Source organism: Bos grunniens, chromosome 19, assembly GCF_055505025.1.
Source record: "Bos grunniens cultivar Pamir isolate PY7600 chromosome 19, Bosgru_T2T1.0, whole genome shotgun sequence".
NCBI lineage: Eukaryota > Metazoa > Chordata > Mammalia > Artiodactyla > Bovidae > Bos > Bos grunniens.
In genome coordinates, this window is record NC_141183.1 from 45,473,508 (window position 1) to 45,487,941 (window position 14,434).

General features: G+C 44.1%; 2 protein-coding genes across 5 annotated transcripts in view; both read left to right on the plus strand.

Moving 5' to 3' along the window:
• The window catches only part of ADAP2 (ArfGAP with dual PH domains 2), a 28,519-nt gene extending 23,303 nt beyond the window's left edge, over positions 1 to 5,216 (plus strand). For all 3 annotated transcript variants that reach the window (XM_086360238.1, XM_086360239.1, XM_086360241.1), the window contains 2 exons: positions 1,146 to 1,374; positions 2,607 to 5,216. In XM_086360238.1, the coding sequence (XP_086216364.1) occupies positions 1,146 to 1,374; positions 2,607 to 2,641 (264 nt within the window). In that variant the 3' untranslated portion in view covers positions 2,642 to 5,216. The remainder of the gene's footprint in view (positions 1 to 1,145; positions 1,375 to 2,606) is intronic.
• Positions 5,217 to 13,665: 8,449 nt separating this feature from the next.
• RHOT1 (ras homolog family member T1) overlaps positions 13,666 to 14,434 on the plus strand; it is a 94,215-nt gene continuing 93,446 nt past the window's right edge. For both annotated transcript variants that reach the window (XM_086360237.1, XM_086360236.1), the window contains exon 1: positions 13,666 to 14,038. In XM_086360237.1, the coding sequence (XP_086216363.1) occupies positions 13,688 to 14,038 (351 nt within the window). In that variant the 5' untranslated portion in view covers positions 13,666 to 13,687. The remainder of the gene's footprint in view (positions 14,039 to 14,434) is intronic.

The following is a 14,434-nucleotide window of genomic DNA, read 5'->3' on the forward strand; positions in this document are numbered from 1 at the left end:
GTCATCCTTGGGCATGAAACTGCTCTCCCTTGCCTTCAAGAAGTCCTTCACGTGTGTCCAAAAGCTGCCAAGGTAGCCAAGAGAGGACTTCCCCATCCTCTAGTCTCCAGGGCTGCCTTCCAACCTGGAGGCTGTGGAGAGTCACAGTTGGGAGTAACAGCTCTAGAACGCGACTGTCTGGGCTCTGGGACCAGCCCTGCCACTTTTAGGGGTGCACCCGTGGCATTTTGACAGAGCACTCAGTTCTCCTTGTCTCAGTTTCCTCAATCAGGAGATGACTTAATAACACTGCCATCTTCAGAGGTTGCCCTGAGGATTATTCTGTGAGTTACTATATATAAAGCACTTGAATTCTTAGTGCAGAGTTCAGTTCAGTTCAGTCACTCAGTCGTGTCTGACTCTTTGCGACCCCATGGATTGCAGCATGCTAGGCCTCCCTGTCCATCGCCAACTCCCAGAGTTAGCTCTCCATAAACACTGAGTATGGGACTTCCCACCTGGTGCTAGTGGTAAAGAACCCATCTACCAACACAGGGGACCTAAGAGATGCAGGTTCCATCCCTGGGTTGGGAAGATTTTCTAGAGAAGGGCATGGCAACTCACTCCAGTATTCTTGCCTGGAGAATCCCATGAACAGAAGAATCTGGCGGGCTACAGTCCATGGGGTCACAAAGAGTCGAACATGGCTGAAGTCACTTAGCATGCACACATGCAAACATTAAGTATCATTTAAACAGATGTTGTTTAGTTGCTAAGTCGTGTCTGACTCTTTGTGCCCCATGGACTGTAGCCCGCCAGGCTCCTCTGTTCATGGGATTCCCCAGGCAAGGATATGGAGTGGTTTGCGGTGCCCTCCTCCAGGGGATCTTCCTGACCCAGGGATCCAACCGACCTCTTCTGCTTTGCAGGCGGGTTCTTTGCCACTGAGCCACCAGAGAAGCTCATTTAAACAGAGGCTGTGTGTGATTTCCTTTATAGTTTGAGCCTTTTAAATTCGGGGGTCCTCCTAGCTGAAATCCCCAGCACAGCTCCCCACCCAACACACACACAGCCCTCTTACTAAGATGGACCTGGGGGCTCTCGGGCCTGCAGGTGGCCCTCTGCCCCAGGTGTGGCCTCTGATGACCTCTGTCCTCTCTTTTCAGGATGCCTTCGAGCTGGGCCAGGTGTTTCTTGGGAGCAACGAACAGGGGTACCAGGTGTTTGAAGACCTGCCCAAGGGCATCCGAGGGAACCGCTGGAAAGCTGGCCTCACCATCGTCACCCCCCACCGGAGGTTCGTCTTCACCTGCCCCAGTGAGAAGGAGCAGCGTGAATGGTTGGAGAGTTTTCGGGAGGTCCTCTCCAGCCCCTTGACGCCCCTCAACCTCCTTGGTAAGATACGGGGCCCTGTGTGTGTTCCTTTGGCCAAGGAAAGTGGGCAGAAAGGGGCTTCTTCACTTGGGTTCAGCTGTGAGTCCTAAAACCGGGGTCATGGCTCCTGACTGCCCTCTTTCCCTTTTCTTCTCTTCTGGCCAAAGAGTTCAGACAGTGCACATTATTGCCCGGAAACCCTCTCTGTCCACATCTAGTTCCTCTACCGGGAGGCTTTTCCTAGTGGATCCGGATGAGCTTCGTCTTGGTGGAGCTGTCGCTCTCGTAGTTGTTCAGTTTCTAATTTGTGCCTGACTCTTCTGCGATCCCGTGAACCGTAGCCCTGCCAGGCGCCTCTGTCCATGGGATTTCCCAGGCGAGAGTACTGGAGTGGGTTGCCATCTCCTCCTCCAGGGAATCTTCCCAACTCAGGGATTGAACCCACAGCTCCTGCACTGGCAAGTGGATTCTTTACCACTGAGCCACCAGGGAAGCCCGAACCGTTGCTTAGGTCCCGTTTTCTACCCTGCTCCCTCCCAGGAGCCGAGCAGCCTCTCTGCCCCTCCACTCCCTGCCCCTGAGTCCCTTTTCCCGTGAGAAATCCTTGGCCTGTTAGGAAGGTCACACCCGCCGGCAGCTTCTGGGATTCTGGGTTCCTCCCCACTCAGAGGGAAGGCTATTTTTAGGGTGCTGCTCTTTTCTAGGCGCTGGTCTGTCTGCTCCTCTCCTGCTCCTCCCCTTTGCCCCAGATGTGTCTTGAGCAGGCTTCCCCATCTGTAGACAGCCTCGTGGAAGGAGGGGAGACATTCTGAGCAGGAAACTTCTGGCCCAGGGCCTTCTGGCTCCTGGGACACGGAGGAGAAGTTCCGTGTTTGGAAAAGTACAGACTGAGTAGGTGACCCCATGCGGCCCCTGGGGAGAAACCCTGGTGCCCTTTGAATCTGACCAGGATAAACACAGACTTGCTTCACTCCCCAAAAATCCCAAAGCTGAAGGGCCTCTGAGATGGGCTGGGAAGTTGTTAATGAAGAACATTAGTGTCTTTTCCCCCCGGGGGCCTGTGCTTCTGAGTCTCTGCTGCTCTGTTTCCGCTTTTCTCTCCTCTGCTGTGTCTGTGTCCCTTCATCTACCACTTTTTGGTCTGTTTTTTAATTCTGTTTCCCTCTGTCATTGCTCCCCTCTCCTCTCGCTGTCCCTTCCCTCCGGTGGGACTACGCTGGCACAGCCATACCCTCTTTTTGTTCCCTTTGTAGCTGTGTCAACAGAGAGTGACTGCAGCCACAGGTGACCTAGTGGCCACCCAGTGCGCCTGGTGGAAAGGAGAGGTTACTGCTTCAGCCTTGGGGGCCCCACAGGAGTGCCCCCCAGAAGTCGGCAGCTGCCACAGGCAGTGACCTCTGCCAAGACCAAAGCTTTGGCCTTTACCTGCTGGCTCCCTGGGCCTCCTCGCTGCCCTAGGGGTCTGGGTAGCTGGTAAATGTCCTAGGGCCTCAGGACACTGGAAATGAAGGCACCGCAATGGGAAGGTACCGTGGCATTAGCCAAGCTTGCTGAAGAAACAGATAACGACAAGAAGTTTAAGCTGAATCCAACCATGAGGAAACAATCAGACAAGTCCACATTAGAGGAATTCTGCAAAACGACTGGCTAGACACTTCAAGACTGCCCGTATCATGAAAGATCAAGTAGTCTGAAAACTGTTCTAGATTAGACAAGACTAAAGAGACATAGCCACAAAATGCAATTCATGATTCTTGATTAGATCTTGGATTTTAAACAGTTTTTGAGATGTAATCCAGATAACTGGGGAGGTTCCAATATGGATGTATATTAGCTAGTAGTATTGTAACATTGTGATATTGTGCTGTATTTGTGTAGGCGGATGCTCTTGTTCTGAGGGATTCTGAAGTGGTCAGGAATAAAATATAATATGTCTACATATGTCATATGTATGTCATACATACATGTCAGCAAAATATAAATGTATCTGTACATAGAGAGTATATACATATAGTGTGTGTGTATTTATGAAAAAGAAAGTCTGTGTACACACACACTCAGGGGGAGAGACAGAAAGCAGACCACTGTGCAAAATGTTAGCAACTTCATCTAGATGAAGTATAGCTGGATGCTTATTGTCCAATTCATGCAAATTTCCTATAGGCTTGAAAGTTTTCAAATTTAAAAGTTAGGGGGAAATTACTTTAAAAGCATCCACTTTTCACTCTTCAATAGTGGTGGGTTTTCCCCATGAATCGAAAATGTTCCTGGGAGAGTTCTACCTTTGTGCACATCTTAGAAGATATAAAAGTGTAGCTAATACAAAAGAACAAACAACCCCCCTCCCCCCAAAGCACAATGTTCCCATCCACACACTCTGGAAGGAAAGAAGGAGGACAAGACGACAACTCCCCTGGACCCCAGGGAGAGAGCTATCCAGCCTGAATGCCACGTCTGGCCCTGCCACTAACGCATGTGTGCATGCTCAGTTGCGTGTCTGACTCTTTGCGACCCCATGGACTGTATCCCGCCAGGCTCCTCCATTCATGGGATTTTCCAGGCAAGAATACTGGCCGCTAATGAGACTGTTGGAAAACTCACTTCCCCACTTCTGTGCCTTGGTTTTTCCCTTGCAAATGAGGAAGTTGAAGCAACTGCTGAAATTCAATGGAAGCAACAGCTATTTCTGAGCACCTCCCAGATTCCAGGCTCTGCACGGGCAGGAACCAGATGACGTGGTCCCCGCTGTCACAGATTTCAGCCCGCTGGACAGCAGGCCTAACAGAGGGCAAGATAATGAGGCAAGTGTTCAGAAAGGGGACGTGCGGGCTGCTGCAAGGTGTGTGGCAACAGGGTTCACCCTGAGCGAGAGGAGGGAGCCTCCTTCTTTTCCAGAAAGTGACGTCTAAGTCACTTAAAATGAACCTTAAAATGTTCAGAGGTTAGTCAAAGGGAAGAGGGCCAGGAAAACACTCTAGGGTAAGGGAGGAAAATGTTCAGAGGCTCCCAGATGGGCAAGAGGAACGGAAAGAAATCGCGGGTGGCTGCAATGTTAGAGAAATAGATCACCCAGGTCTAGGCTCTATGATTCATTATCTTCATTCAAAACAATGAAGACATTGTTTTCATTTCAGTGGAGACCCACAGGGTTGGGAAGGTCTTTAAGAGAGTCTCTGCTTTTTCATGGGATTTTCCTTTGATCAGAGGACAAGCAACGTCATCAAGCTGTCTTTCCTGAGGCTTCCTGACTGCCCAGATGAAGACATGCTTGCTTCCTCTTCTGTCTCCTAAAGCACCTTGAAAATGTCTGTTTCAACACCTGCTGGGCTGTATGTATGTTAAGGGTCATGTTACTTGCCTGCCTTTTTTTTTTTTTTTTTTTAAACCACACTGTTACACTCTGTTGGCTGTACTCTGCTAAGTTCTGAGAATGAGAGAATCAATAAAGGAACTTGTGGTCCAGAGAAGAAGAAAGAGAAGGAAACAGGCAATAACAAAACTACTTGAAGGAGCAATTTGGGATTCTTAGGAGCCCCTCAGAGGGGCCGAGAACAGATATAAGAGATGGAGACTTCCTTGATGGTCCACTGGTTAAGAATTGCCTGCCAGTGCAGAGGCCATGGTTCTCTCTCTGCTCTGGGAAGATTCCAGATGCCACGGGGCAGCTAAGCCCACTTGCCACAACTAAGACCTGATGTAGCCAAGTAAATAAATATTTAAAAAAGAACACTTTATTCAAGATGGTGGGACACGTGTACACCCATGGCTGATTCATGTTGATGTATGGCAAAAACCACCACAATATTGTAAAGTAATTAGCCTCCAATTAAAATAAATAAATTAATTTTCTTTAAAAAAAGAAAGAGAACACTTTATTAAAGAGAAGAAGCTTGGCAAACTTTAAGTAGAATAAATACAAAGAAAGTCACACTCAGGTACCTTACTGCCAATCTGCTGAAAACCAAAGATAAAGATTTTGAAAGCAGCCAGTGAAAAATGATACATTACATACAAGGAAATACTGTTTCTTATCAGAAACAAAGGAGGCCAGAAGACTGAAAATAAATCTTTAAAGCTCTAAAAGAAAAAAAATCAGGGAGGGGACACATGTGTACCTATGGTGATTGATGTTGATGTTTGGCAGAAACACAATACTGTAAAGCAATTATCCTTAAATTAAAAATAAATAAATTTTAAAAATTAAAAACAAGATTAAAAAAGAAATTAATTTCTAAGGAAAAAAGTCAAATTAGAACACTAGAGAAAACATCTTTCAAGAATAAAGGATATTGTAGGTAGATATTGGGGCTCCCCTAGTGGCTCAGATGGCAAAGAATCTGCCTGCAATGTAGGAGTCCTGGATTCGATCCCTGGGTCAAGAAGATTCCCTGGAGAAAGGAATGGCTACCCACTCCAGTATTCTTGCCTGGAGAATTCCAGGTATGTATATATCTGGAATTCTATATAGATAACAAACCAAAAAATCTTTAGAAAAGAAGGCAAAATATCACTGAATTGAACACCTAAAAATGAGTAAAATGGTAAACTTCCTGTTGATTATATTTTATCACAATAAAAAATGCATAAAGGTAGATTTTTATTTTTTAAAGGCAAACAAAAAACATTTACCATAAAGATAAGTATAGATTTCTGACAGAATTACAGTATAAGAAATACTAAAGAAAGTTCTTTGACGTAGAAGGAAATGATACCAAACAGAAACTCTGATCTGATCTGTAAAGCATAATAGAAATGGTAAAGATATAAGTAAGTAAAAGGCTGCCTATTTAAAGCAAGAATTACATGTGTTATGGTTTATAGCATCTGTAGAGGTATAATGTATATGACAACTACCTCATGGAGGCCTGGAGGGGAAGTAAATGGAACTATACACTTCAAGCTTCTTATATTTTACATGAAGTGATACAAAATGAAGTCTAAGTAGATTGTGAAAACTCAGGGATGTCTACTGTAATTCTTAATGAATCTCTAACATGTAGTGCAAAGAGGTATAGCTAAAAAGCTAGCAAGGAAACTAAAACAGAATTTTTAAAAGCATTTGATTAACCCAGAAGAAGGCAGGACAGGAAGGACAAAATGAATAAAGAATAGATGGGACAAACTGAAAATAAAGAGCAAAAGGGAGACCTAGTCATATCAATAATTAATGCATTCAATATTAGTGGATTAAACATTTACATTAAAGTACACGATTGTCAGAGAAGATGAGGAATCATGACCCAATTGCATGCTGTTAAAAAGACATTTTAGGGGACATCCTTGGTGGCCCAGTGCTTAGGACTCTGCCCCTCTGCACAGCGGGGCACAGGTTCAATCCCTGGTCAGGAGAAGATCCTGCATGCCACAAGGTCTGACTCCTCCCCCATAAAAAGACATTTTAAGACATAGATAAGTTGAGGTAACAAGTATGGAAAAATATACACCATGCGGACAGTAACAATAAAATGGCTGAAGAGGCTATACTGAGATCAGATAAAGTACTTTTTTCAAGATAAGGAGTAACACCAGAAATAAGGAGTAATGTCTCATAACTATAAAAGGTGTAATTCATTAAAAGACATAATGGATCATAGATGTGGCATGTGCCTAAAAATATAGCCCCAAAGTACATGCAGCAAAAATGGGCAAAATTTAAGGGAAAAATAGACACATCAATATAATCATGGATCAGAAAAGAAATCACATGGGAAATTAGAAAGATTTATAACTGAATGATAATAAAAGTTTCAAAATTGAAATGATGCAACTAAAGCATTAATTAAAGGGAAACACGTAAGAATCAGTGGCCTACGCAGACAACCGTATTTGGCCTCCGCAGGTGGTGCAGTGGGAAAGAATCCGCCTGCCAGTGCAGGAGACGAAAGAGATGCAGGTTCAGTCTCTGGGTCAGGAAGATTCCCTAGAGGGAGGCACAGCAACCCACTCCAGTATGCTTGCTTGGAACATTTAGTGGACAGAGGATCTTGGCAGGCTGCAGTCCATGGGGTCACAAAGAGCCAGAAATGACTGAGTGAATGAGCACACACAAGGACAACAGATCCTACTGTAGAGCACATGGAGCTATATTCAATATCCTGGGATAAACCATCATGGAAAAAAATATAAAAAAGAATGTATATGTGACTGAGTCACTTTGCTGTACAGCAGAAATTAACACAGTATTGTAAATTATCTACACTTAAATTGGAAAAAAAGAATCAATGACCTACAGCTGTACTGCCCAATATGGTGACAATAACCACGTTTTCATTGAGCATTGAAATGTGATTAACGTAACTGAGGAAATGAATTTTAAATTTTACTTCATTTTATCTAATTTTATCGGAGAAGGCAACGGCAACCCACTCTAGTACTCTTGCCTGGAAAATCCCATGGATGGAGGAGCCTGGTAGGCTGCAGTTTATGGGGTTGCTAAGAGTCGGACACGACTGAGCGACTTCACTTTCATGCATTGGAGAAGGAAATGGGAACCCTCTCCAGTGTTCTTGCCTGGAGAATCCCAGGGATGGAGCCTGGTGGGCTGCCGTCTATGGGGTCGCACAGAGTCGGACACAACTGAAGTGACTTAGCAGCAGCAGCATCTAATTTTATAATTTAAAAAAAAAATTAATTTTTGCTATGCCCCCTTGGTATGAAGGATCTTAGTTCCCCAACCAAGAATCGAGCCCACGCCCCCTGCAGTGGAACCATGGAATCTTAACCACTGGACTACCAGGAGAGTCCCTAAATTAAGTAATTTAAATTTAAAATAAGAAACTGGAGCAGTGTAAAACATCATTACTTCAGACACATCTTAGTAGCTTTGGTAAGACATATTTTAATTTAGCCATCCAGGGGAATCTCTCCAACCCAGGGATCGAACCCTGGTCTCCTGTATTATAGGCAGACACTTTATCCTCTGAGCCACCAGGGAAGCCCTGCAGTGCATAAGATATCTATTATTTTAGTTGTGGAAAAAAATTTAATGATATGGAAAAAAGTAAGAACTAAATTTTATAAAAAGTGAAGTATCTTCAATTAAGCTGCCAAATGATTACCTGTAGGATAGGAGATTTTTTTTAATAATGTCAGAAATCAACTGATTCAAAATTTGAAAAAACGGCAGACTTTTTTGTTGTTGTTTTAGTTTTAAGTGAGTTATGTGATACTAGACTAACAATGAATAATATGGGTAAGTTTCGTTTCAAAGGACATTTACATTTATGAGGAAATGTCAATCCACTGCCTAAAAAGTCAAACTCATGTTGTAGATATTTTTGAATCTTTTACATCTGTAAGAAAAGAATTTAAGGTAGATATGGAAAACCCAATCTTTACTGTGACAGATGCTTTAGCTGTGTTAGGTCAAAAATTCAAATACTGAAATTTTAAAATAAGGGTCTGATGATTCTCATGACTTTGTTCCATTGTATGACACAAAGTAAAAATATTTATGTTCAGTTTTCTGAAACAGACTATGAAAACTGTCATGGATACAATTGTTAAAATTGCTCAGCATGAACATGAAATGCTATGAAGCACTGCCAATTTATAGAACTGTTGAAAGATATGGAAGACAATTCAGTGAGCTCGTATTTTTTTATTTGAGTTTTGAATAAGTTTTACAATTATTTAATGTACTGTTCATTTCAACTCAAGATTTTCTTGAAACTAAAGGAGTGCTTGCAAAATAGTCAACAATCAAAGGCCTAAGGCAGTGTGATTATGTTTTCTCACTGATGTTACACTGTATATGAATGAGCTAATGTTGAAGCTCTAAGAAAAGGTTAGTATGTGCCTTAGCTAAGCAGTTACAAGAATTTATGTTGAGACAAAAACATTTAATAATACTAATCAGTAATAACAATTTTAAAAACACTCTCTATTTTGTATTGGGGTACAGCCAATGAACAATGTTGTGATCGTTTCAGGTGAACAGCAAAGGGCCTCAGCTACACATATACATGTTTCCATTCTCCCCCAAACTCCCCTCATATCCAGGCTGCCCCATAACATCGAGCGGAGTTTCATGTGCTATTCAGTAGGTCCTTGTTGGTAGTAATAACAATTTTATACACTCTTCTAACATGAATCAATATACAGAATACTTTAATTATAACTGGTAGTAAGGTAAATTGTCCAAAAAAGCTGTAAGAGGAATTTGCAGGACACTTTATTGATAATGAACTTGCTCTTAAATTTATGTGGTCTCCCTTTAAAATAATACTATTTCACACTAGAGTTTGCAAATTTATTCAACTTGGAGAGGCACAATTTTCAAATTAATAGGCTTTTCTTTAAAGTTAAAGCAATTATCCCCAGAAGATGAAATAGTTTTGTCAATGCAAATGTGATATTAAATGCTTTATTTTCTTATTGTTTTGAATTTTTTTTTCTGGGTTCTAGATACAAGTCCTTTGACAGATACAGGATTTGCAAATATTTTCCTCCAGTCCGTAGCTTTTCATTCTTCTAACAATGCCAGTGAAGTTTTTTTAAAATCAAGGCATCAAGGTCAGGGTTTGTGATTTCCTTCATTTAATGCAGATTTTTGTTAGTGACAAAGTTTGGCATTAAAAATAGGGTGTTTGGCTTATATTTGGGTGTTTTGCATTCATATAGAGTGGAAATATGGGTGATGTATGTTTGGTGAAAATTAAGGGAAAACTAACCTGGAGTCAAGAGGCCAGAAGCAGGAAGCTCTATCAGGTACATACAACTTCACGTCAATACAGACCCCTATAGGAAGAGATGTGACTTCCCTGGTGGCTCAGACGTAAAGCGTCCGTCTACAATGCAGGAGACCTGGGTTCGATCCTTGGGTGGGGAAGATCTCCTTGAGAAGGAAATGGCAACCTACTCCAGTATTCTTGCCTGGAAAATCCCATGGACGGAGGAGCCTGGCAGGCTGCAGCCCATGGGGTAGAAAAGAGTCGGACACGACTGAGCGACTTCACTTCTCTAAAGTGTTCCTTGCACTTCTCTAAAGATGTACCTTCTCTAAAGATGTACCTTGCATCGCCAGCAGGGAATGACACTGCTTTATTTCTGCCAGCAGGGGGCGGAAAGATTTTCCCCCTTGCCTGGCAACAGTTCAGCCAATAAAAAGCCACTGTACTTCAAACTCCTCCAATGGACCTTTTGTTTCTAGACGTCTATCCCAACTTCCCCTCCTCTATAATAAAAGAGTTTCCTGTCCTTTGAGTTCCCTGTCCTGAATTGCAATTCTTTGCTGCCCCTTTTGCTGGTAAAATAACTGGCTGTTTGATTATTTTAGGTTAGCAGTTTACTGACGTTTCCCCTGACAAAATATGCTTTGTCCCTGAAGTGAGAACAAAACAAAGAAAGGAGCCCTGACAGAATATAATAATGGCAGTTGCATACAAACTCAAGACCCTTGTCTTTTCCCATCTGATTTAGCATTAGAGCTCAGCATCCCAGGGATGTATATTAACATATCCACTTGAATTTAACAACGATGTCAGACTCTCTGATAGAAGATGAGTTTGATTTGACCAGCTGGTTTAACTATGAGAACTGGCACAGCCAATTAGATTGTGTGGTATATATTTTACCTGTACTGAATGAGCTAATTTTGCAGCTCCAAACTTTCGAGGAAATGTATTTCAAGCATTTAAGATACAAGTATCTTTCCAAAAAATTAGATTAACAAAGGTCTATATAAATGAACAATATTCTAATTCTCCTAGGCCTTTCTGGGTATATTAGGTTAAACAAAGTGCCTCTATAGTAACTGGTATAATTGATAGTGTCTGATCTGATAGTGTCTGATCTGGGTTCAATCCCTGGGTCAGAAAGATCCCCTGAAGAAGGGAATGGCAACCCACTCTGGTATTCTTGCCTGGAGAATTCCGTGGACAGAGGAGCTTGGTGGGCTACTGTCCATGGGGTTGCAAAGAGCTGGACACAACTGAGTGACTTTCACACATTTCTCAAAGTCTTTTTAGCCTACCTCCCAGAAAATGAGAAAGTGGTTAATTCCAATAACTTTTGCAACACAGGGGGTTTCAAATTCTTTGCTTTCAACAAAAAAAATAAAGGAAAATCTAATCAAGTTGTCAGCTGAGAGGTTATTAAAAATACTGTCTGGTGGTGGATCACTATGCAATTTTTTTCACATATAGATAGTACAGACTTTGATGAGCAGCACTAAAGAGTATTTCTTGTCATTTCCAGTATTGGAAGTAGCCACAAATTTATATTATCCGGTACCTGTATTTTGACCCCAGGCAATATGGGGTGAAATAAAATATAAGACACTTTTAGCTCATCTCAACAGATAACAGAGATAAGGGTCCTGGTCTCTGCCATTCAGGTATTGCTACGTAAGCCTGTAAGTTCGTTTGCCTCTTGGGGACTTTGCTCTTCCAGCTCTTGTATGTTACGTGTTTGTCATGCACATAGGACTAGAATAAGAGAGGAGGAAGAGAGAAAGCCCCACCAGGGCCAGGTGTACTCCCTCAAGAAAACAGACTTTAGTTATTTTCATCCTGAAGTCTAGCAGGCAATGCACTTTCAGCCAGCAGGGAGCAGTAAGGAAACAGTGGCACAATTCTGCATTGTAATAACAATTTAAAAAGTCTAAGGGTGACTTAACTTTGGCTACACATTAGAGTCATCTGTGTGTGTGCGCTCAGTTGTGTCTGACTCTTTGCAGCCCCACGGCCTGTAGTCCACCAGGTTCCTCTGTCCCATGGAGTTTTCCAGGCAAGAATATAGGATCAAACCAGTGTCTCTTTCATCTCCTGCATTGGCAGGTGGATTCTTTACCACTAGTGCCACCTGAGAAGCCCCAGAATCATCTGGGTCAGGTTTTAAAAACTACCCATGCCGGGTTTCCACGCTAGACAAAGAAATCAGACTTTAAAGCGCTTGCCAGCTACCTGCACCCAGTACTCTCCAATCCCTCACTGCTTGATGGAGTAGCTGAATGACACCTAGTGGGCACATCTCAGAAAAGAGTTCTTGGATCCTCTCCTTTTTCTTCACCAGAGAGTTGTCTAGGTCACAATTTAATGGGGTTGGGGAACTTAACAGAGAAGGCGATGGCACCCGACTCCAGTACTCTTGCCTGGAAAATCCCATGGACGGAGGAGCCTGGTAGGCTGCAGTCCATGGGGTCACTAAGAGTCGGACACGACTGAGCGACTTCACTTTCACTTTTCACTTTCATGCATTGGAGAAGGAAATGGCAACCCACTCCAGTGTTCTTGCCTGGAGACTCCCAGAGATGGGGGAGCCTGGTGGGCTACTGTCTATGGAGTCACACAGAGTCGGACACGACTGAAGCGACTTAGCAGCAGCAGCAGGGGAACATAAAGCTAAAGAAAATTTGGGGATATCAGCACATTTCTTTCTTTCTTTTTAAAAATTTTATAGTTTTGAGCTGGCTTTTCTTTTTTAATTGGAGGATAGTTGCTTTACAATACTGTGTTGGTTTCTGCTGTACAACAAGAATCAGCTTTAAAGTATACATATATTCCCCTCCCTCTTGAGCCTCCCTCACATCACAGAGCACTGAGCTACTCTCTCAATTTCCCCGCTTTCTCCCCTCGCTGTTCCCCTCAAGTCCATTCTTTATGCCTGTGTCTCTATTCCCGCCCTGAAAATAGGTTCAACGGTACTATTTTTTTTTATTCTCTATATATATGTGTGTGTGTGTGTGTGTTGTTGTTGTTGTTTTTTGTTGTTCAGTTGCTCAGTTGTGTCCAACTCTTTGCGACCCCATGGACTGCAGCAGGCCAGGCCTCCTGGTCCTTCACCATCTCCCGGAGTTTGCTCAAACTCATGTCCACTGAGTCCATGATGCCATCCAACCATCTCACCCCCTGTCGTCCCCTTCTCCTCCTGCTTTTACTCTTTCCAAGCATCAGGGTCTTTTCCAATGAGTCAGCTCTTCGCATCAGGTGGCCAAAGTATTGGAGCTTCAGCTTCAGTCCTTCCAATGAACATTCAGGGTTGATTTCCTTTAGGATTGGCTGGTGTGTGTGTTAATACACAATATTTGTTTTTCTCTTTCTGACTTACTTCACTCTGTATAACAGGCTTTGGGTCACTACAAAACTAAACAGCCGGACTCAAATTCCTGTTTATGGCATCGGCGTGTTTCTAGCGGCTTGGGGCGAGCTGATTTCCAGTGAGCTCGCAGTAGGACTGGAAAAAGGAAACGAGGGGGGACCTGAGCAGCAGCGAAGGAGGAGCGGACAGGCAGAGACCAAGGGAGGAGCCTGCGAAGACGTAACCTGAAGCTGGCGGTCCTCACGTGGCCCCGACTTCCGCGCCCGCACCGGCGGGCGGGGGCGGCCTGGGGACCATGGCGGGCCTGGACGCGGGCCGGGCCATTCCCGTGTGGCTGGCGGAGGACGACCTGGGCTGCATCATCTGTCACGATCTGCTGGCCTGGCCCGCCACGCTGCCCTGCGGCCACACCTTCTGCCGCGACTGCCTGCTGGACCTGTGGGCCGCGAGGCGCAGCCGGTTCTGCCCCACCTGCCGCGAGGGTGCCCCCGGGCCGCCGCAGTTGCGGAAGAACACAATGCTGGAGGACCTGGCCGACAAGTACAGGCTGGCGGCGCGAGAGCTGGAGCCCCTGAGCCCCGGCCCGGAGCCGACTCCCGCACCTCGCCCAGCGTCCCGACCCGGGCGCCCCACGGCGCAGCTGCGGGTATGGAGGCGGGACCAGCGGTTGCCCTCTGCCCTCCGCTCATCCGCGCCGCCTGCACCCCGGTACCGACAGGGCGCTTCCTTTCTTCCTGATTGTTTCTACTTTCACTTTAGTTTTCTCAGGCTGTACATAGAACCCGTTCTTTGGAAAGTTCAGAGAAATATGAAGAAGCAGGAGAAAAAAATCCAAATCTGAAATCCTATCAACTTAAGTGCTATGTACCCTGGACTATTTCCACTTATTTCCAGTCTTTCTGCAGCCTGTCTCTCTGACGATTTTTAATTGTGCTAAAATATGTTTGTTATATAACATAAAATTTGCCATTTAACCATTTTTAAATGTACAGTTCAGTAGCATTATATTTACATTGCTGTGCAATGATCAACACTATTCTAG